Source organism: Chlamydotis macqueenii, chromosome Z (assembly GCF_036417535.1).
Source record: "Chlamydotis macqueenii isolate bChlMac1 chromosome Z, bChlMac1.mat, whole genome shotgun sequence".
Lineage (NCBI taxonomy): Eukaryota > Metazoa > Chordata > Aves > Otidiformes > Otididae > Chlamydotis > Chlamydotis macqueenii.
In genome coordinates this window covers 43,898,530-43,922,000 of record NC_141593.1, presented here as the reverse complement: position 1 = coordinate 43,922,000, position 23,471 = coordinate 43,898,530, and the positions used below count along the sequence as shown (strand labels likewise).

The 23,471-nt window shown below is 40.9% G+C and overlaps 1 protein-coding gene across 4 annotated transcripts in view; it reads left to right on the top strand.

Moving 5' to 3' along the window:
* The window catches only part of CDC14B (cell division cycle 14B), a 51,663-nt gene that overhangs the window by 19,556 nt on the left and 8,636 nt on the right, over positions 1–23,471 (top strand). For 3 of the 4 annotated variants that reach the window (XM_086770747.1, XM_086770746.1, XM_086770743.1), the window contains exons 5-12: positions 3,692–3,768; positions 8,694–8,760; positions 10,433–10,495; positions 11,404–11,491; positions 11,835–12,065; positions 15,215–15,353; positions 15,482–15,635; positions 16,406–16,506. In XM_086770747.1, the coding sequence (XP_086626873.1) occupies positions 3,692–3,768; positions 8,694–8,760; positions 10,433–10,495; positions 11,404–11,491; positions 11,835–12,065; positions 15,215–15,353; positions 15,482–15,635; positions 16,406–16,506 (920 nt within the window). Of the gene's footprint in view, positions 1–3,691; positions 3,769–8,693; positions 8,761–10,432; positions 10,496–11,403; positions 11,492–11,834; positions 12,066–15,214; positions 15,354–15,481; positions 15,636–16,405; positions 16,507–20,986; positions 21,120–23,471 lie in introns of those variants that run through there. The other variant, XM_086770745.1, reaches the window with a different exon arrangement.

Here is a 23,471-nt window from a genome sequence, read left to right as displayed (position 1 = left end):
GTGTGTACTAGTATCACAGCTGAAGTGTAGTAGGATGTCTTCTAATTTCAGACAATTCTGAGAAATTCAACTCAAAGAGCTTCCTTCTTCAGTGAATATACTGTATATTGCTTGTATATTGCACTGTACAGGAAGTGCTGCATATTTTTGCTTGTCCACATTGAAAAATGCCATCTTCTTGCAGTGTGCTTTTTGTACATACTAAACGATGGTAGACATTGGATTTTTGTGTCAAAATCAGGTTGGCTTTTTAAAGTGTCCTTGTATGTAGCAAGTGTTCATATAACTATGTTAAGGGAAGTTCATACACACGTAGCTGATTGTTAAAATGCTGTTCCAAGCAACTTCACTGGTAATGTAATTTCAGAAGTGGGATCTGTGCTTAAGAGCTAATGAGTTTCAGTATACTGTAACGTTATTTAGACTTATTTTAATACAACACTTAACGATACGGAAAAAAAACTTGCCTCTTGCAGCTGTTACACTTGCAAACAAATGCTTCTGTGTTGAAGCTGTTTTCTTTAAGAAACTGATAAAAGCTCAGCTGAGATGCAGGAGAAATCCTTGGCCCTTCTGAGCTACATGCACTGACAGGATTAGCTGGTATCAGCTGTGTTGCTATTTGCCTGTTGTACAAGTAGTACTCCCTGTATATTGCCTAGCCTTACAGCACTGAATCCCAGTTTTTGTCCAGGTGACTAATTTCTGGCTACCAGCTGTGTTTCTGCTGTTTAATTACCTTCTTTTTTCTAGTGCCATTTCAAATCTCTGGTTTCTTAAGTTTTTCTGCAGCAGGGCTTTTTTTCTGGTAAGCAAGCAGTGCTGGATTTATATGGTTGCTAGCAGGATGTGTGCTGCAAGATGCTAAGTATGACAATATCAAAGCACAGAACTTGAAATTTCTTGGAATGTAACTTTATATGCAATTCAGACAATGAATATGGCTGCAGAACAGGAAGTGAATTCTAGCATATGGGGAGCAGCTATTCAGTGATATCTTGGAGGCTTTTAAAGTCACTTTTCTATTCCAGGTGCATGCTGGCAAATATAAATGCAAAAGTCACTTACATCTCCCCAGTGAAAGCACACACACACAAAACATGCAGTTTTCATTACTTAACTAAACTACTTAAATACAACATGGTTTTTTTCATTCGTTTTTGTTAATTGCACAGGAAAAATGCTCAGAAAATACCACCACAGTAATTGAATCAGAGGAAAAATGAAAGTGGTCATGTGTTGCCACTTATGCTTTACTGTCTGTTTAGGATATGTTTCAAGCTGAGTTTGGTTTCTTTTTTTTTTTTTTATACCAACATCTTTTCCACTTTCCATTCTCACCTCAGAAGAATGTGTGTGTGTATGTGTGTGTGTATGTGTAGAGAGAGGATGTTGAAAGTATGTTAAGACATTTGTTAAAGCTGGCTTTGCAGCAGCATCAAAGAAATTTGAAAGGCAATGCCAATTTTTAGAAGAAAAAAATGTCAAAAGCAACAGAAAGCAAAAATGCCACATTCAGATTTTTGGGAGGTGTTTAATTAATACTCATTAGGATTCTTACTTTCAAAAAGCCTCTAAGGAAAAAGCTCATTAATATAAGAGATGTAAATAACTCTGCTGAACATTCGTGAAAAATATAACTTTCTGTAGTGTGTTAAAGCTTAGTTAATACAGTTTTAAAGAAAAAGTATTAACTTGAAATGACTGAATAGTGACCTGTTAATGACAGCTTGTTATTAACAGTTGTTACTGCCTGGACATACTGGGGATGGTGCTTGATAGTACTGGAAGATATTATTTGCGTGAAAGAGAAATATTACAGTGTTCTTTAAGGACACCTTAGTCACCTTAAAGGATAAAGCTATCCATGAGCTTTAAAATGACTTTTTAAAGTGGCTGGATGGACGCACTCAGAGAGTGGTGGTCAACGGTTCAATGTCCAAGTGGAGACTGGTGACGGGTGGTGTTCCTCAGGGGTCCAGCCCGGCCCAGTCCAGGGGCTCGGCCCTGTTCAGCATCTTTGTCGGCAACATGGACAGTGGGATAGAGTGCACCCCCAGCAAATTTACCAACGACACTAAGCTGTAGGGGAGGGATGCCATCCAGAGGGACCTTGACAGGCTGGAGAAGTGGGCCCATGCCAACCTCATGAAGTTCAACCAGGCCAAGTGCAAGGTCATGCACCTGGGTCGTAGCAATCCCAGGAGAATGGATTGAGACCAGCCCTGAGGAGAAGGACTTGGGAGTGCTGGTGGACGAGAAGCTCAACATGAGTTGGGTATGCACCCTTGCAGCCCAGAAGGCCAACCGCATCCTAGGCTGCATCAAGAGGAGGATGGTCAGGAGGTCAAGGGAGGTGATTCTGCTCCTGTACTCTGCCCTGGTGAGACCCCACCTGGAGTACTGTGTCCAGTTCTGGAGCCCCCAACATAAGAAGGACATGGACCAGTTGGAGAAGGTCCAGAGGAGGGCCACGAAGCTGATCAGAGGGCTGGAGCACCTTTCCTATGAGGACAGGCTGAGAGAGTTGGTGCTGTTCAGCCTGGAGAAGAGGTGGCTCTAGGGAGACCTGATAGCGGTCTTCCAGTATCTAAAGGGGGCCTACAAGAAAGACGGGGACACCCTCTTCAGTAGGGCCTGTTGTGATAGGACGAGGGGTAGTGGTTTTAAAACAGAGAGAGGTAGATTCAGATTAGATATTAGGAAAAAATTTTTTACACTGAGGGTGGTAGAACACTGGAACAGGTTGCTGAGAGAGGTGGTGGATGCCCCATCCCTGGAAACGTTCAAGGCCAGGCTGGATGAGGCTCTGAGCAACCTGATCTAGTCAGGGATGTCCCTGCTCCTTGCAGGGGGGTTGGACTAGATGACCTTTGAAGGTCCCTTCGAACCCTAACCATTCTATGTTTCTATGAAGAGGGATCAAGCATGTCATGATAAGAAAGACCATATGGTATTTTTCGTGAGTGGGTCTTTTGTGAATTCTTTTCTATTTTTGTCAGTAGAAAGTTTGATATGTAGTATTTCAAGTATGTTACTTCATTCTGTCCTTAAGATTTTGCCTCTGACGCTACAGATTTCTTTTTTTTTTTTGCCTTTATGGCATCTGGATTTAGTTATTGAATACTGCCTTACCACTGCAGAGGAGGAAAGTAGTAGAGTAATGCAGTAGCAGGAGTAATGCAAATGTACTTCTGTAGGAAAATCAAAACATACACGAATTACTGTTGTAATCTTATCTGCTGAGTGTACACACTGTTTCGTAGACCAGAGGATTCAGAGCTTTGCTGATATCTCTGTGGGTTCTTGTGTTTTGATTTACAACTTAAAAGCTTAATTAAAAAAAAAAAAAAAATCTACAAACTAGTCCAGCAGAGTCATAGTAGAAACCTGGAAGAATCCAGAGGGGCAGAAGCTTTTTCACTGTTGCCTATAGCTGAACAACTCCTTCACAAATCCATAATTTTGGTTAAAAATATATATTCCTTTAGGTTAACCAGTATTTTATATGGTTTATGTTAGTGTTATTGTTGCATACATGTATACATTAGTTCTTGATGCCACTCTTTCCCAGAACTTTTGAGGTCTGTGATAATTATGCCTTCTGTAGTAAATAAGTGACTTGAAGTTATTAATATAAATCTTACAATAGTATTTTTATTTTCTTTTCTATCTTTTTCCGCAAAAATAGATAATATACCTGAGAGAATCCCCAGAAGATGTGTACAGGCTTCTATTGACTGGAAGCGTTTCGTATCTTCCTTTCAGGTAAGTAACAAATTGTTACAACTTTCTGTACCTTGATATTTTGAAGAAAACTGTAGCATTTAGCAGTACTAACTTGCAGAAGTTTTTTTTCTGAAGTTTTAACAGCTGACAACATTCGCTGCCTGAACTTTAAGTGCAGACTGCTGAATAGGGCTATTAGCAGCTGGTACTGAAGTGTAGTGTCAGAAGGTGAAGGAGCCATGGTACTTTTGTACTACATTGCTTCTCACTTGGCAGCCTGGTTTTGTGCCAATACTTGATAGTTAAACATACCAAAATATCTATCATTCATCACAAATATTTTGCAATACTTATAGCACTCATTTTTCCCACTTGTCGAACGTATGCAGCAACCCACAAATACTGTTTTGTGCATAAAGAAGGCTAGCTAACCACATACGTTTTAGTGTAACTTATACAGTATTACCATTTACCAGTGAGGAAATGTATAAAACCATTGATTGGTTCATGGTTGCTTGACCCTGAGGGAATGTAATCCTAGCTGTTTCAGACCACAGAATTCTCTTTGTGGTATATGCTGTGCTGTTCAATGTAGCAAATAAAGTCAATATGTTGTGCAGAGGAACAACTTCTTAATTTCTTCCAAAAAAGAGTTTCTAAAAGTTGGACTGAACTAACGTTCCATTGGCTGCCACAGAAAAGAACACAGAAAAGAATGGCCAAAAAACTTTTTAGAAGCCAAGTTTACTGTCCACCTCTATTGTTAGAGAGTGATAAATTCAGTCCTTGCTTGTTTGTTTTTTCTATCTTTCTTACCAAGGGATGGACTTAGGATGATTTGAGTTTCTATTACTTCCCCCGTGCCATCACCACAGTATAATGGTGTAGTAGCACCTCTCCTTATTTGCTTACTTCCATCATCCCATTTCTCACTTTTAAATTCCATTTTTATATTCCCATAAGAAAAATAGTTCTCCTTATGAAGGCTGTAAGGTTTGTTTCTAAATATCATAAAGGTGTATGTGGGTGATGGAGATAGCAGCTTTTTACTCAGGTCATATACCCTGCCCAAATTGCCAGACCATCACTTCAACAGCACTACTGAAATAAATGCAGAGACTTACTGAGAGCTGACTTCTGAAGACATGTCCAGCCTCTGGGATAAAGAATATAGTCTATTGGAGTGTCTGCAAACTTTACCATTTTCTTGAGTTTACTAGTGCAACTAAACCTGGTGCAAACAGAGGAATACAGATTACATTAATGATCAACTGAAGTGTTGGTCTGGGCTCTGTTCCTTTAAGATTTTCTTAATCTCTGCAAAAAACAGTACTGGCCCGTAGAATAATAAAAAGTCAATCAGGTAGTTGCTACTTAGAGGCATTATCAACATGAAAACTTTTGTTAGCAGGATGCAAAAAAAAATATTTTTTCACTTGTAGAATTACAGAATCACAGTGGGGTTGGAAGGGACCTCTGGAGGTCCTCTGGTCCAGCATCCCTGCTCAAGCAGAGCCACGTAGAGCCAGTTGCCCAGGATTACATCCAGATGACTTTTGAATGTCTCTAAGAATTGAGACTCCACAACCTCTCAGGGCAACCTATTCTAGTGGTTAGTCACACTCAGGGTGAAAAAAAATGGTTTCTGATGTTCAGAGGGAGCCTTCTGTGTTTCAGTTTGTGCCCATTATCTCTGGTCCTGTCACTGATATATAACTTGATAAGGTACCCCTTGAGCCTTCTTTTCTCCAGGCTGAGCAGTCCCAGCTCTCTCAGCCTTTTCTTCTGTTTGAGATGCTCCAGTCCCTTAATCATCTTTGCGGCCCTTTCAGGGACTCTCTCTAGTATATCCATACCTCTTTTGTACTGAGGAGCCCAGAACTGGGCACAGTACTCCAGGTATTGTCTCACTAGTGCTGAGACAAAGTGCTGCTGGCAATACGTTATCTAATGCAGTCCATGATACCATTAGCCTTCTTTATCACAGGGCACATTGCTGACTTATGTTCAGCTTGGTGTCCACCATGGCCCTCAGGTCCTTTTCTGCAAAGCTGTTTTCCAGCTGGGCAGCCCCTGGCCTTTATAGTGCCTGGGGTTGTACCTCCCAGGTGCAGAACTTTACACTTCTCCTTGTTGCACTTCATGAGGTTCCTGTCAAGCCATTTCTCCAGCCTGTCAAGGTCCCTCTGGTGTAGGGAGGGACGACCTGCACAACCTTCTGGTGTAGCAGCCACTCCTCCCAGCTTTGTGTTGTCAGCAAATTTGCTGAGGGAACACTCTACCCCTTCATCCACATCATTAATGAAGACGCTGAACAGGATCAGATGCAGTATTGACCCCTGGAGCACACAGATAGTTCCTGGCCTCCAACAAGAGTTTGTGCCCCTGACCACCATATTTCGGGCCTGGCCGTTCAGTCAGTTTTCAGTCCACCTGTCTGCTCAGCTAGCCCACACATGACTAGCTTGTCTGCGAGGATCTTATGAAGACAATGTGAGAGGCCTTACTGAGGTTCAAGTAGACAATATCCACTGCTCTCCCCTCATCTGCCAGGACAGTCGTTTCATTTTAGAAGTTTATCAGATTAGTCAAGCATGACTTTGCCTTCGTGAATCCATGCGGACTACTCCTTTTGATTTTCTTGTCCTTAATATGCCTGGAAGTGTTTTCCAGGATTAGCTACTCCATTACCTCTTTGGGGATTGAGATGATGCTGACTGACCTGTAGTTCCCTGGGCATTCCGTCTTGCCTTTCTTGAAGTTGAGGGTGGCATTTGCTTTCCCCCAGTCTTCAGGCATTTCTCCCAGTTGCCGTGTTGAATCAGAGATTATTGAGAGTGACGTTGCGATGACATCAACCAGCTGTCACAGCACTCGTGGGCACATGTCATCAGGGCCCATGGACCTAGGTATGTGCAGTTTGCTGAAGTGGTCCCTGACATGATCCTCTTCCATCAAGAGAACATCTTCCTTACTTCAGCCTTTCCCCCTGCTTTCTGGGACTTGGGATTTCTGACAGCTGGTCTTGCTAATAAAGACTGAGGCAAAGAAGGTATTCAGTACATCAGCCTTTTCCATCTCGTGTGTAGCCTGGTCCCCTGTCTCACTGAGCAATGAGCGCACTTCCTTAGTCTTCCTTTTGTCACCTATGTACTTATAGAAGCCCTTCATGTTCTCTTTGACATCCCTGGCCAGATTCAATTTCGTCTGGGCTTTAACTTTCCTAACTTCATCCACGCGTCATGAGTGCTTAGACAGTGTCTCAATATTCCTCCCAGGTTACCTGTCCTTGGTTGCACCCTCTGTAGGCTTCCTTTTTGTGTTTGAGTTTGGCCAGTAGTTCCTTGTTCATCCATCCAGGCCTCCTGACATTTTTGCCTGTTTCGTATTCATTGGGTTGTACTGCTTTTAAGCTTGAAGGGAGTGATCTTTGAATATTAACCAGTTTTCTTGGGCCCCTCTTCCTCCCAGGGCCTTATCCCATGAGACTGTTTTAAGCAGATCTTTGAAGAGGCCAAAGTCTGGTCTCCTGAAGTCCAAGGTTGCTAGCTTGCTTTTCACCCTCTTCCTTGCCTTCAGGATTCTGAACTCCACCATCTTATAGTCACTGTAGCTAAGGCTGCCTTTGGCTTTCACATCCCCAGTGAGCACCTCCTTGTTGATGAGTACGAGGTCCAGCAGAGCTGTTCCTCATTGACTTCTGTATCACCTGGAGGAGGAATTTGTCTCCAGTTCATTTCAGGAACGTCCTGGATTGCATATGCCCTGCTGTGTTGTCCCTCCAACAGATACTGGAGTGGTTGAAGTGCCCCATGATGGCCAGGGCTTGTGAATGTGATCCTGCTCTTATCTGTCTGTAGGGGGCCTGATCCACTTGTTCTTCCTGGTCAGGTAGCCTAACAGACACCCACTGCAATGTCACCTCTACTTGTCTTCTCTTTTACCTGAGGTTCTGCTACTTCCTTCTTCTGCTGATTTTTTTCCCTGACCTTCTACACTGATTCATTAGGGAGGAAAAGGATGCAAACAAATTGTAGAGACAGGCATCCAGGTTCTTCAGAAGTTCTTCCTATTGAAATTTGAAACGTTGAAATTTAAACATGATACATTTTTTACTTTTCTGAAACATTAAGGATTCTCTGATGATGAAGGCTGCATGGTCTCAAAAGAATATGTTCTGCCAAAACGTAATATTCTTTGATTTGATTCAGTTTAAATTTATTTTTTGACTCAACTGTAGTATTTCTGTAGAACGTTTATTCTACAGTGCTTATGGCATCTAATAATGGTAATATACTAGAAACATACCATTCTGGGATTAACAGAATGTTAAAAATTTTAGTTGGAAGAAGACATTTTAATAAAAAACAGTTTCTCTATGTGTTTAAACATAAAGAAAAGTCATTTCATATATCTGCAGGAAAGTCTATCTGGATAGTTTTATTAAAAAGATACTGTCAATGTATATGTAGAATGCATGTGTGCAGCATCTTTTTTCTTTTAAATGGAATTGGAAGAAAAAAATTGCTGTGTACTACAATTTTACTTTCTTGAAACAGTACTTCAGAAGAAAATGTTTTAAGAGTGTATGTTAGAATATGGTACTAATTTAGGCATTCGCTTTTGCCACATGGAGTTTGTGTTATCTGTTCTTTGTTGACATGAGCACTGAAGTATGCCAGTTTCAATATTCATGTCAGAAATTGAACACGTCAGCTTTACCAAGACTATAACTGGAGTAATCTTACTCTTGGATCATCTGGTAACGTAACTTACTTTATGCTTTGTTATTATTGTAAAATGCAAGGTGAGGGAAATGAAGTAATTATTTGCCATAATTATTTCACTGTAATGGTTATTATCTTCAAGCAATTTTTAAAGGTATTTTAGAGAAGTATCTTCAATTGCTTTCACTTGGATTTAAATGGGAGAAGTTCACTGGTCTTGGTCATCTTATGTTATAGGGATGCTTCCTTTGGTACTTGCAGTTTTCATCTGACATTGCTGGACTGTTTTCATGCAATAAACAAGGTCAGTAAAACAATATTTTTCTTCTTGCAAAAGGTACACTAAATATTGCACAGCAGGAAAAGAAGTCTTAGGAAGCTAGAGCTGTGTAGTAGCAGATTTTCTGATTGTTGCCTAGCTTATTTTGTATTATGCATTGTAACAAAACTTCTAGATACAGCATCCATAGAGGTCAACTGACACCTTATGTAATCAACTAGTGAGTTGTTAAAGGGGGAATTTTTAGTTTTATTGATGTAATCTTTCAGGACAGTCATTCACAGCTGTAATCCCTAAGAGTTGTGTGAAACGTTTATTATATGCCCCCTGGTGGTACATTTTAGGCTGAATATAGCATTTGAAAGTGCGTTGTAATTGGTTAGTGATACTTTTTAGGCATTTGCAGCCTGTGGTAATGACTTCAGGTTTTGCTTTAGTAATTAAGCATAGAATAAATGTTAGGAGGTGTCGTAGTTCAGCCCCGATCGGGACCAGACTACGCAGTCTCTCTCTCACTCCCCCCACCCTCCGAGAGAATAGGAGGAGATGATATAAGAAAAACGGCTGAAGGTTTGAGATAAGGACAGCAGCGGGTCCGCCCTAGGCCCAGCCGAGTCCACCGCACAAAGGGGAGCAACTTCTAGCAGTTTCCTACAGAAGCTACCACCTTAGGCCCCCCTCACTAACAAAGCCAGAACAGGAGGCAGGTTTGTTTTTTTTTTTAAACTACAAATTATCATAATTAGTGTTTTATAGCAACACAGTGGTGAAGTAACATGGCATTGGAGCAGAGGGGAATTTATATGCATTCTTTTTAGTCTGAATGAGTAGTGAAATGGGGAATTCTGCGGCTCTCCACCCGACTACTGTCTTTTGTATTATGAGTATCTCTGCCAAATACTGATGTCTTTACTGATTAAGCCAGCTTCTTGCAGATTTGTGATTTTCAGCTTTTTTGGATGTTTTGGCATTGGCATTGCCAAGTGTGGTGAATTGCTCTTCGTAGTACTCCTGAACAGCAGGGAAAACTACGGAAGTTTATGCAGTGAAAGAGATGATCAGAATGTGGTATTTTAAATATCTAGAGATATGGGATTATCTGTGTTTGGGCTTCCTGACTTAACAAGTGGGTAAACTGCCAGTTACCCAAATGTTTACATTTGTTATACAGTATTAAATATAATGGTTGTTGATAATTACAGGACATCAGGGACCACACTAGTGTCTGCTTAGGACTGTGTGACTGCAAACAACTCAAAATCACTGAAGATGTTGGTATTGTAATGAGAGTGAATAGCATTCACACACAAAAATATTTGCAGTCCTTGAATGCAGCCTTTAGAATGTACTCATAATTTCAATAGATAATTTTTGCCAGTTATTTTCCTCTTTTTTATTTTGTACTCCTAGCAGCAATAAAAAGAGTGAATAGCTTCTGTAAACTGGAATTTTGTAGTGATTTGATGAAAACAGAAGAGAGTGGATTTGTGTGTCTAACTTCACTTGTATTAAAATTTGCAAATAGGTTGATCTGATCTGAGTTGATCTGTATTTTTTTCCAAATATATGAAGAAATCTCTCTGAAAGAGTAGAATGGGTATTAAGGGGCTTTTAGTGGATGTGATGAAAAAGAGTGATAAACTGTCCTCAATCAAAAAGATGTTTTCTTTGTTAAAAGCTGTATTCTGAATTTTAGGCTTTGCAGTATGGTTTCCTGGATTTCAATACATTTGATGTAAATGAATATGAGCATTATGAAGTAAGTGTTCAATATCAGTCTTCTAATTTGTTTGCTTTTAGTAATGCTAAGATGTTTGTTTATAGTATGTGTTAGGTTTTTTTTGTAGTATTAGATTCCATTTCTGTTTTGTCTCTTTAAACTTTGATTGTTAAATAAAGGTGTGTGGTTAGAGACAGAATATTAAAATTCAGACTGAAGCATAGTCAGTCTCAAACATGGGGAGGAAGGCAGAAACCAGAATGGAAATAAATACTTTTTTCCATTGTTATTAAAGCCCTGGAAGACGACTGGGGAGTGGGAATTTAGCCACCTTGTAGAGGTCATCCGTGTTCTTGAGCAGACTTAGTGAGAAACTTGAGGGCATACAAGTCCAAGTCTAGCAGAATTTTGGAGAGCAATTAAAGGATGTATCTGTGAACACATGGCAAAAGGTAAAGATGGAAACAGGGCTGGAAAACTCCAAGCCTGTAAAATTCAGTTTAAGGCATGATGAACAAATGTGACAGTGAAGGACTGCAAGTCTCGACTATATGCAGTCTCAGAAATGCAAAGCTGTCAGTTATCTGTAAAGATAAAATAAGTATTCTTAGAATCTAAAAAAAAAATCATTATTTAAATTGTGAACAGAGATAAGGCCAAGGCAATAATTTAGAAACCTATAAAAAATTAAAAATTGGAAGTTGCCCTTCATCTGAAGGGTGTCGGTTATGTTATTCTAAAACTATAATTTAGAAAGAGGAGAGTATAGACAAGAAAAGTGAGTTTGAGAGCATCTGGCATCCTCCCAATGGAACATAAAGCAGGCAACTAATGTAACTTCCTTTGGAAAAAGGGTGCATCACTTCTATCTAGCATGTATTTTGAAACAATAAGGAAAAGCCTGAAAATACAGGGATAATGATAAACCAAGCATTTTCTCTTGACAGAGAGCAGAAAATGGAGATTTTAACTGGATAATACCAAACAAATTCATTGCCTTCAGTGGACCTCATTCAAGAAGTAAAATTGAAAATGGTATGCTTAAAAAAGGAGGTGGGGGACACAAGCCCACTGCTTTCTTAGTTGATTGTTATCAGTAAGAACAAGCTTTAAAAATTGTTCCTCAAATAGTGTGTTTTTTCCTTGGCTCTTTTTCTTTTATAAGAACTCTGGCAGTAAAATTTTAATGCTTGGTTTAATTGTATCTTACCTAGGTGTTTATGTTGAAATTCCATTTTCGGTTAGTCTATTTCTTTATGTTGAACATGAGTTCTATTTTGAAAGTGTTTTCATCTCTTGTTTTTAAATCTATGTTTATTTCTGAAGTTTGAGTCTTACTCTCTTTTTTGTTTTTTTTTCCCCTTCTTTTTCCAAATAGGTTATCCCCAACATGCTCCAGAGGCTTATTTCCCATACTTCAGGAAGCATAAGGTCACCACTATAATACGCCTCAACAAAAAACTGTATGATGCCAAACGATTTACAGATGCTGGATTTGAGCATTTTGACCTCTTCTTTGCTGATGGAAGCACACCTAGTGATACTATAGTTAAAACATTTCTAAATATTTGTGAAAACGCCGAAGGTGTTATAGCCGTTCATTGCAAAGGTATAGTGTAAAAACTGTTTGTATTACAAATTATTTTTATACTTACAGTTGCTGAAGTATTTTGCATTATAATTCCATTATATCTAGTTATTAACATCTCTGCCAAACTGCAGCTTTTCAATACAAATATTTGTTATGCTTCTCTTCTTTCGGGCAACTACAGGCCGGTCACCCTCACCTCTGTGCCTGGCAAGGTCATGGAGCAGATTCTCCTGGAAACCATGCTAAGGCACATGGAGAGCAAAGAGGTGGTTGGTGACAGCCAACATGACTTTACCAAGGGCAGATTGTGCCTGGCCAATTTGGTGGCCTTCTATGATGGGGTGACGGCATCAGTGGACAAGGAACGAGCAACAGATATCACCTGCTTGGACTTGTGCAAAGCTTTTGACACTGTCCCGCACGACATCCTTCTCTCTAAACTAGAGAGGCATGGGTTTGATGGATGGACCACTCGGTGGATAAGGAGTTGGCTGGATGGCCGCACTCAGAGAGTGGTGGTTAACAGCTCGATGTCCAAGAGGAGACCGGTCACGAGTGGTGTCCCTCAGGGGTCCGTGTTGGGCCCGGCCCTGTTCAACATCTTTGTCGGCGACATGGACAGTGGGATAGAGTGCGCCGTCAGCAAGTTCGCCAATGACACCAAGTTGTGTGGTGCCGTCGACACGCTGGAAGGGAGGGATGCCATCCAGAGGGACCTTGACAGACTGGAGAGGTGGGCCCGTGCCAACCTCATGAAGTTCAACCAGGCCAAGTACAAGGTCCTGCACCTGGGTCATGGCAATCCCAGGCACAAATACAGGCTGGGCGGAGAATGGATTGAGACCAGCCCTGAGGAGAAGGACTTGGGAGTGCTGGTGGACGAGAAGCTCAACATGAGTTGGGTATGCACCCTTGCAGCCCAGAAGGCCAACCGCATCCTAGGCTGCATCAAGAGGAGGATGGTCAGGAGGTCAAGGGAGGTGATTCTGCTCCTGTACTCTGCCCTGGTGAGACCCCACCTGGAGTACTGTGTCCAGTTCTGGAGCCTCCAACATAAAAAGGACATGGACCAGTTGGAGAAAGTCCAGAGGAGGGCCACAAAGATGATCAGAGGGCTGGAGCACCTTTCCTATGAGGACAGGCTGAGAGAGTTGGTGCTGTTCAGCCTGGAGAAGAGGAGGTTCCGGGGAGACCTGATAGCGGTCTTCCAATACCTCAAGGGGGCCTACGAGAAAGATGGGGAGAGGCTGTTCAGTAGGGCCTGTTGTGATAGGATGAGGGGTAATGGTTTTAAAATAGAGAGAGGTAGATTCAGATCGGATATTAGGAAAAAATTATTTACAATGAGGGTTGTAGAACACTGGAACAGGTTGCCGAGAGAGGTGGTGGATGCCCCATCCCCGGAAATGTTCAAGGCCAGGCTGGATGAGGCTCTGAGCAACCTGATCCAGTCAGGGATGTCCCTGCTCCTTGCAGTGGGGTTGGACTAGATGACCTTTGAAGGTCCCTTCGAACTCTAACCATTCTATGATTCTATGATTCTGCTCTTCATCTTGTAATTTTTTTAAGTTTCAGAAAAATCTTCCCAGCTGTTTCCAAGAATGAGGCTGGGGAAGGTGAGCTTGCCAGTATTAACAGCTCTTTCTGCTAGAAAATGTTAGCACTTTCAGAGGGTGCTTTTGAGCAGGAATTTGAAGTCCTGGCAAGGTTTATAGGTCTTTCTGAACATATGGCTAAATATACCAAGTCATAAAATTTTGAAAGTACCAATGCAGCTTTTTGAGGAGATTCCGTTTAAAGTATGAGTATTCTTCCAGAACCACAGAAATTTTTATCCCTCAGACACTCTTTACAATAGCTACATTGGGCATGCTCTGAATATCTGTTCCTCCAGAGTTAGACTGCTGAGGATATTCAGAGCATGCCCAGTGCACCTATTATAAAGAGACAATTTTCTGTGCTTTTAGAGGAACTATGTTCCCTTCTCTACACCATTTTTAATAGTCTATCAGACATTTGTTCTCCACAAACTTTACCTTACTAGCGTATCTGATAATGCCATGACTGAAGGAGAAAGGCCTTTTCTTAGCCCTTTTGCCTGCAACCTGCAAAGGCTGCCTTTTTGTTCCTGGATTTGCCATCCATTTTCTGCAGGTTTAACAGAATTACACTGTGAAGTGGAAGAATTGTTAAAAACTTCATCTTGACTATTGGGGAGCAAGTGCATACTCTTACTCTCCACTGAAGTGAGAAATTCAAGTGTATCACTGAATTGATTATGCCTGCATACGAGTGCTTTGTTTTCATTCAAATTAAGTTATTCTTTGATGTTTATCATACTAATGGTGTCTAGACTGCCTTATGTTCTTTATCCTGCTCTTACTCTTGAGAAAGAGTAGAATGCTATATGTAGCCTGTTCTTAAAGCTAGGCAAGGCATGGAAAGTGCTGCGTGGTTGTCTTGGATGTTGGGCTATACTGAAGATTGTACACTGGTGTTGATCAGTCACTTGTTAAATGAGAGAAGGTCATGCGTGTTTGACATTTACAGCCAGTGGAGAGGAGCCATTTAGCTGGAGCTGTCCTCCTTTCCTTCTCATTTCCCGGGGTAAATAGAACTGTTTTGAGGGCCGTTGCAAAGACGGTTCCTCATTCTGGAGTACTTATTGCCTGAGCTGGCTAGTACTCAGACTTGCTTATTGCAAAATTTGTCTCTTCCTTGGGAACTAAAGTAAGAAATTAGTTAGAGGGACTGGAAGACCAACTGGTTTCAGTGCAATGTATGATCAATTTGCAAGAAGGTACTTTGAGATTTTTGAAAAAATGCCAGGTGTTTTATCCCTTTTATAAAAACAATCTCATACCTATAGACATGTTCATAGATACGCAGGTAAATATAGATAGACTTACAGACGTTTGTAAAGTCGCTGGCTTTGGAAGGTTACCTCACTCAAAAAACGTGTGAACAACCTTTTAACCTTGTTAGTAACCTTGTATGTGGAAAAAAAAAGTTCAAAAGGTGAGTTGTACTTGCCAGGTTTGATCAGTAACAGGTTTGTTTTATAAACTAGGCAAGTAACTATTCATCTAAGTTACAATGCCTGTAGCTACAGCAGATTCCAGTTAAAGATGGGTATATAAAAGAAGCCATTCTTTTATCTCACACAGCGGGTCTTGGGCGAACTGGCACACTTATTGCCTGTTACATTATGAAGCATTTTCGGATGACAGCTGCTGAAACTATTGCCTGGATTAGAATAAATAGACCTGGTTCAGTAATTGGACCACAACAGCACTTCCTGATGGAGTAAGTACATTGACTATAAATGATTTAAAAAATAGATCTAGATGTCTTCTTCTTCTTTTACTGTACGCTTAATAATCTTTGATGTTAATTTGTGGTGGTTTTGGCTATTTTTTTCCATGTTATGATAGCAAACAGGCAGAACTTTGGACAGAAGGAGATATTTTCCGTGCAAAGTTGAAAGGAAACCGTAAAATTGCTGTAACAAGAATTCTGTCAGGAGTAGATGATATTTCAATTAATGACACAAGAAACAGGAGAACCATCCAAAGGGACACTGAACTGGTAACCGTCTGAATATTGTGATCTTGTAAAAGTTGTAACTGCTGTTGAGAATCTCTCAGGTTCTGGACAAACCTGTGGGTACAGTAAAACTATGTTAATCAAATTCTTTTTCTGTTTGCCCTATTTGTATCAAGGGATGCTGGCGGCAGGGGAGGGAAGTTGGGGACAGGAATGAAAAATGAAGTGCACTACACTGGTGAAGCAGGAGCATTGTTGTCATACTTCAGTAATGAATACTAGAGCAAAAAAAGTACTCATGATTTGCAATTAAAAGCCACTGTGATTTTGTTTTGGATTGTGTATTACTTAGTTGTCTGTGTTTGAAGGAAAGGCATGAAAGATTTTGGGCTCTTTTTAGTTTCTAAGTGATTGCAACTTCTGTAATACCATTTGATGCTGCTTTTGAAAAAACAGTACTGCTTGTCTTAAAAAGGCAAGTGAAAGAGGGACATGCTGTAGCTGAGTGAAGATTGTACTGTACCTAAGCAAAGATTTGATAATATTGAATGTTTTGATAATGTTTTAAAGACAGACAACATTCTGATGCATGTAATTCATGACACCACTTAAAGGTTTACAGGTTTAAAAGCAGCAAACAGGAAAGTGGAAATAACAGAATTGTATTTATACAAGTGAATTTCCTTTGCTTTTATGCTGGCAAACTTTCCTGTTGGGATATTCTAGCTTTAAGATTTAAGATAAGGTTAATCCTTAAATATCTGTCTGTGTTTTAATCTTTATTTGTCCCTTCCTGGCCTCCACTTATACAGTATAGTGATGAAGATGAAACAAACTGTGTGACACAAGGGGATAAGCTTCGTGCACTGAAAAGTAGGAGGCAAGCAAAAGCTCCAACTGCGTCTCCACTAAAGTAAGTCAGGTTCTGAACGTGTAAATGTCAGAAATAATTTTTCCCTCTCCTTTATGTGTATTTCCCTTTGCCCCCAAAAGTTTGTTGCCAAGGCTGCTTTTACTTATTTAAAATAAACATGAGATTCTCTGTTTCTCTGAAGACTTGATCAGCACTAAGAAGGCAGGAGAACTTGGTTAAAGAACTGTATTACTCAATTTCTAGTTTTCTGCATTGTTTTTGGTTCCAGTAGTCTGCACTTTACAAGCTCCCACGGTATTTCTGAACACTTTAGTTTAATCACAAGCATTCCCTTTTCTTTCCTGTGGTGGTATAAGAGAAGAGTATGACACCGTGTGGTGGTGTTTGATGGCTGAAGTAAGGTACATGCTGTTTTTTGAAGTAAAGTCAGATACCTAAGAAGAAGAGTTGAAAGAAGAATCTTTACCTTCCTTTCATTTCCTCTGCCTTGGAGAGGAACTTTCCTTAAATCCTGTAGGCTTTGGGATAATGGCTGGTAGATCTGGAAGGGAAGGAGTGGCTCTGTTTCAGTAAATAAATTCAAAAGGGGTGCATTTCTGTCAGGGAACCTGGTATTCTAGTGTCGTTATTTTAGTCAAATACTGAAACACGACCTGTAAAAGAAAGTTCATAGTCATCTTTGCATCTGTTGTAGCTTGTAGCAACTGTAGGTAGAACAACTTTCTGTCTGCCCTTAAACAGGCTGCAAAAGAATGCAAGATGTATCTGGATCTCATTTGATTACTAGGAATGGAGTAGTGACCCCGGGCTGTTAGATTTTTGCAAATAACACAGCACCTGAGTCCTAGACTAAAGGCAACTTGTCTTTTGTTGTGGTGTCTTTCTGTAGAGGATGATGCTGCTAGCTGCTGGCCTGTTTTTAAATTTTCTTTTTATTTTTTTTTTTTAAGACCAAATAATGTGATCAGACTTCTAGAAAAAGTGAGACGTACTAAGAATGTGCTGAGGGCGAGAGAGCACTTTGACAGGCTGGAAAGGTGGGCCCATGAAAGCATCATGAAGTTCAACAAGGCCAAGTACAAGGTCCTGCATGTGGGTCAGGGCAATCCCAAGCACAAATACAGGCTGGGTGAAGAATGGATTGTGAGCAGCTCTGAGGAGAAGGACTTGAGGGTGTTGGTTGTGGAGAAGCTTCAACATGAGCCAGCAATGTGCACATGCAGCCCAGAAAGCCAACCGCATCCTGAGCTGCATCAAAAGGAGGATGGTCAGGAGGTCAAGGGAGGTGATTCTGCCCCTCTACTCTGCTCTGGTGAGACCTCACCTGGAGTACTGCATCCAGCTCTGGAGCCCCCAGCATAAGAAGAACATAGAGCAGTTGGAGTAAGTTCAGAGGAGGGCCACGAAGATGATCAGAGGGCTGGAGCACTCTGTCCTCTCCTGTGAGGACAGGCTGAGAGAGTTGGGACTATTCAGTCTGGAGAAAAGGTAGCTCTGGGGAGACCTTATAGCAGACTTGCAGTACCTTAAGGGGGCTTATAAGAAAAATGGGGAGAAATGGTTTAGCAAGGCCTGTTGTGATAGGATGAGGGGTAACGGTTTTTAAAGTAGAAAGAGGTAGATTTAGACTAGATACAAGGAAGACATTTTTTACAATGAGAGTGGTGGAACCCTGGATGAGGTTGCCCAGGGAGGTGGTAGGTGCCTCATCCCTGGGAACATTCAAGGCCAGGTTGGATGGGGCTCTGAGCAACCTGATCCAGTTGGAGATGTCCCTGCTTCTTGCAGAGGGGTTGGACTAGATGACCTTTAAAGGTCCCTTGCAACCCAAACTATTCTGTGATTCTAAGGTAAAGAAAAAGGTCTTTGAAAACTCTCACACATGCTATGTATGAATTCTGCTTTTGTTTTAAAAGCTTTTCTTTTAATTCATGCTCATCATTTACACAAGCAATCATATAAGAAACAACAGATTCAGAACAAAGCCTATACCCAACTGACATTAAAAAACACCAAAACACATCACATCGGTTACCTCAAATAGCACAGCAAAAACCAGCTACCTTGCACGTTAGTTACTGAGGCAAGTACTGCCTTAGTTTCCACTTCATAACATATTTGTATAAAGGGTACTTTAATTCCTGTAATAGAGGTTGTGAAAGATCTCGTTTATTGTATAGAATAAATGTGGATGATATGATAATCTATTCAGAGCCATTGTTTGAATAGCAGAAAGCCTATCTAATTTTAAAATATTATTCCATTCATGAAGCATTCTGCAACATGGCTGTTCTAATTAAAACTAGTTAGCTTGTACTTCTGTAGAGTTAAAATAATTGATCTCAAGCTTATAGCTGGTTTTAATAGTGTGCATTGTCGCACAGGGAGCTGGAATTTCCCTCCTCCTGTACCCCTGAGTTATTTGTATGGTTTGCAGCTGTTACTGAAATAATTTGGTATAACTTCTTACATTCTTTGTGATACTGTTATTAAAACAAAATATCACTGGGAATATTTAGCTGCTCTATCTGAGTCAGAAGTCTTCCATACTAGAAGAGGTGTCAGTCTTTTTCCCTTTAAGTTCAAACTGTTAAAAATAATTAATCTTGCAGTAAAATTGATTAATTTTATATAAGCAAACAAAAAGAAGCTTCTAAATCATCTGTGTAGTTTTATTTCACAGAAAAGAAAAAAAAAAAGCAAAGTAAGAAGACCAAGAAGGTGAGACAATTACAGTCTTTGACAGCTAGAGGCTTTGCTTATGTTTCAGTTGCAATGGATTTGTGTATAACATTTGTTAATGTTTATTGAAGCTAGTTGCATAAAATCTGTATGCTTTGTATATGTTTTAATTAGCAGTATTCTGCACCTTTGGCAAAGGATTCTGAATTAGTTCTTGTTGCTTCGTATAGAGGAAGGTAATATACCTGGTCATCTGGGTGTTCACATCAACTGTTTGTTCCTACAAACTGATCTGGCTCTGATGTAATGTTTTAGTATTAAAACACTTGATGCGAAGTAGGCTGTATGAATACAGGCTGATCAAATGACTTAAGAATGGCAGCAAGTGGTGAGAGAATTATAGAATCATAGAATGGTTAGAGTTGGAAGGGACCCTCAAAGGTCATCTAGTCCAGCCCCTCTGCAAGGAGCAGGGACATCCCCGACTAGATCAGGTTGCTCAGAGCCTCATCCAGCCTGGCCTTGAACGTTTCCAGGGATGGGGCATCCACCACCTCTCTCGGCAACCTGTTCCAGTGTTCTACAACCCTCATTGTAAATAATTTTTTCCTAATATCCGATCTGAATCTACCTCTCTCTATTTTAAAACCATTACCCCTTGTCCTATCACAACAGGCCCTACTGAACAGCCTCTCCCCATCATTCTCGTAGGCCCCCTTGAGGTACCGGAAGACCGCTATAAGGTCCCCCCAGAGCCTCCTCTTCTCCAGGCTGAACAGCACCAACTCTCTCAGCCTGTCCTCATAGGAAAGGTGCTCCAGCCCTCTGATCATCTTTGTGGCCCTCCTCTGGACCTTCTCCAACTGGTCCCTGTCCTGCTTATGTTGGGGGCTCCAGAACTGGACACAGTACTCCAGGTGGGGTCTCACCAGGGCAGAGTACAGGAGCAGAATCACCTCCCTCGACCTGCTGGCCACGCTCCTCTTGATGCAGCCCAGGATGCAGTTGGCCTTCTGGGCCACAAGAGCACATTGCCGCCTCATGTTGAAGCTTCTCGTCCACCAGCACTCCCAAGTCCTTCTCCTCAGGGCTGGTCTCAATCCATTCTCCGCCCAGCCTGTATTTGTGCCTGGGATTGCCATGACCCAGGTGCAGGACCTTGCACTTGGCCTGGTTGAACTTCATGAGGTTGGCACAGGCCCACCTCTCCAGCCTGTCAAGGTCCCTCTGGATGGCATCCCTCCCTTCCAGCGTGTCGACGGCACCACACAACTTGGTGTCATCGGCGAACTTGCTGAGGGCGCACTCTATCCCACTGTCCATGTCGCCGACAAAGATGTTGAACAGGGCCGGGCCCAACACGGACCCTTGAGGGACACCACTCATGACCGGTCTCCTCTTGGACATCGAGCTGTTGACCACCACTCTGAGTGCGGCCATCCAGCCAACTCCTTATCCACCGAGTGGTCCATCCATCAAACCCATGCCTCTCTAGTTTAGAGAGAAGGATGTCATGCGGGACAGTGTCAAAAGCTTTGCACAAGATTTACTGCTCCAGCGTGCACTTACTTTCAAAAGAGTGATAGCAACTTACTGTTGGAGTAGGTGACTTTAGTGAGGATTTCACGAAGTCTGCTTTGTTCCAGCAACATGTGGATACTACTTTTGGCAATATATAGTTGCATGAATTCTTACAGTTGTAGAAAGTAAGAAAATGCCTGGCAAAGGTTATAGAGCAATATGCTTTTAAAGAACTTGAAACAAGCTAAAATGCAGCAATAGCTTTTGCTTTTGAATTTTTGTTCATCTTTTCCTCCCCCTCCAACCCCTTTTTTAGATGGCTCCTAGCTATGCTGGTGTCTGCACTGTGTAGCATTGTCATCTGGTGGATTGTATGTGGCTCCCTTGTGCCGAGCCTGCTATTCTGTCTAGATGGTTTAAGAACATAGTAACCATCAGGACCCCCTGAGAGAGAGCCACTGTGTAAGTGTCCCATTCCATTTCTCTACAATAGCTCACGCTTTCTGTCTAGTATGTTTCATAAATGCATGTTTTCATGTCATGTTTCTTTACTGGCTTTGCTGCAAGAGTAAATTTCACTGCTCTGGCTTTGTTGTATTTTTGCATATATTATTTAGAATAACTGAGTAATTTTTGTGGCTGGCTTGCAATGCAAAAAGGTGCAGAGCTTTTTATAATTAGCATAATTTATAATTTTGAAGCCCTTCTTTTCTGCATGCTCCTGCAAATAAGCAAAACTGTATTTGAAAAAAGGAAAAAGTACTGCTTTAAAATATGATCCTATCCTTTGCATATTGCAAAAGAAGAAAGATGTTAGCTCCTGTCTTACTTTGAAATTCATAAACTTGCAAAGGAGCTTAGTTTCCCAAAGGATGTTTTCACTCACATGAAATGCCAGGAATTACAATTTGTTAGAAATGTCAGTAGGTGTTTTTTTTTTCCACTAAGAGATTATAGTATTGTATGCTGTAAGAGGCGGTAAAATCAGACTTTTTTTCCTTTTTAACATAATGGAAGAGGAGGCAAGTTGCAGTATTAGGTCAAGGCTCGTTTGTTTATCCAGCCAATCTAGTTTCATCTTCTTTTGTTTTCAGTTATTTTTTTAATAGAACTTTGTGAGACTAGTTAAATACCTTTTTTTTTTTTTTCTGTTACTTGGAATCAGGAGCTGAGTAAAGCATTAAAAATATACTAGTTCCTTGAGGACAGTTTTCACTCTTTCCCCACTCTGCTTTATTCGGAGTGGCTGCGGGGATTGCTGTGCTTCACTTCTACTTTAAAAGGTGCAATGTTTTCATCAAACAACAACTTCCATCCTTTGGACAAAGAAAACTTCAGCAGCACACAGAAGTGCCAGGAAGCCCAAAGGAAGCCCAAAGCCCAAGCCAGGAACTTTTTGCTTACTGCCATGTCTCCCTGGAGCTGCCCCACTGCCACCCTCAAAGCCAAATGGTAACTTTGGGTGGATGCTTGGAACTTTGGTGCTCTCAGAGAAAAAGTAGATCGGAAAAAGTGTTTTACACCAGAGTACTAAGTAAGAAAAGACATCCTTTCCTGGCAGAACATTAATGTTAAGAGTTTCTGTCCTTCTTACCTTTGGCCTTGCAACTTTGTCCGTGCTTTTGAAAAGCATGAGACTCTTTCTGTTAAAGTAAATGACTTAATAACTAAAGAATGAGAACTGAGGGACTCGTGGACAACTTATTTATCCTACTAGCCTTAACTGAGGTCATCTTAATCTATTCTTTTGGACAAAAAAAAAACCTAAAGATCACTTTAGCTGGTTTTGTTTTTTCCATTGGTACTTAACTTTGTCAAAGAACATACCTGAGAGGCTTGTTTCCGAAGTTTTACACTGAATGTAGCAGTAGCTCTTGTCTCAGTGTTTTCCAGAAGTCAGACTTCAGATTTCTAAACACAGGCTAAAAAGCTAAACTTAAAACACTGATTAAAAAAAATGAAACAATCTGTCCTTTGTTTTCCTGTGCTGTGAGATCAGTTCCACTCAACTGTCACCTTTTCTTTCTCTTACAGTTTCTGTGTTCTGTCGAAAAATTCCCTTGCTAGAGGGAAAGAGAAAAGACTGTTTGATGTTGGTAAATGTGTCACTAAGCAAGCAATTGGCTTACTGTTGCTCTTGCCTCATTTCCAGGATTGACAATCGTACAATGTTGGTTTATGTCCGGGAAGAGAAACCGCTTAAGGGTTTCTTAAAAGCTGGACTAACATTCTCTCCATTTTGTAGCTAATGTCCGTTGTGTTTTAAGAGATCAAATTATTAATCAGGATTGTGAATCTCTCCGGGCTGTTGTGGCAGTCCTGTAGAGTGGAGCCCTGTAGGCTGAAGAGTATCATTCACTTGTTGCCTGTCAATGACTTGGAACGGTGGTAGAGGTCTCAGGCCTGTTTTCCTAACAGTTATGAAGTGATGAAAAAGAAAGCAATATTGCATTTGACAGACCTCATAAAACAGGTAGCCTTGGCAAGAATAAAATGTCCATCAGAGGTCAGAGAAGACATGCTCCTGTGTAACCTCTCTTCCCCTCATTCCTTCCTAGGATAGTGTAGTCATTTTTCTTTTAAAAAAGCTTGTTGTATGGATTGATTTCTCTCCAAGATACATTACCTTGCTGGCATTTCGGGTTTTGTGGATTTTGTTTTGGGTTATGGGGTTTGGGCTTCTGTGTCCTCGTGGTATACCTGTCCCCTCACCCCACTCTGAGTTAAATGGTGAAAAAAAGTTGTGAACTATTTAAAAAATGGTGCTACTGACCCAAACACTTCCATTTAAACAGCTTTTG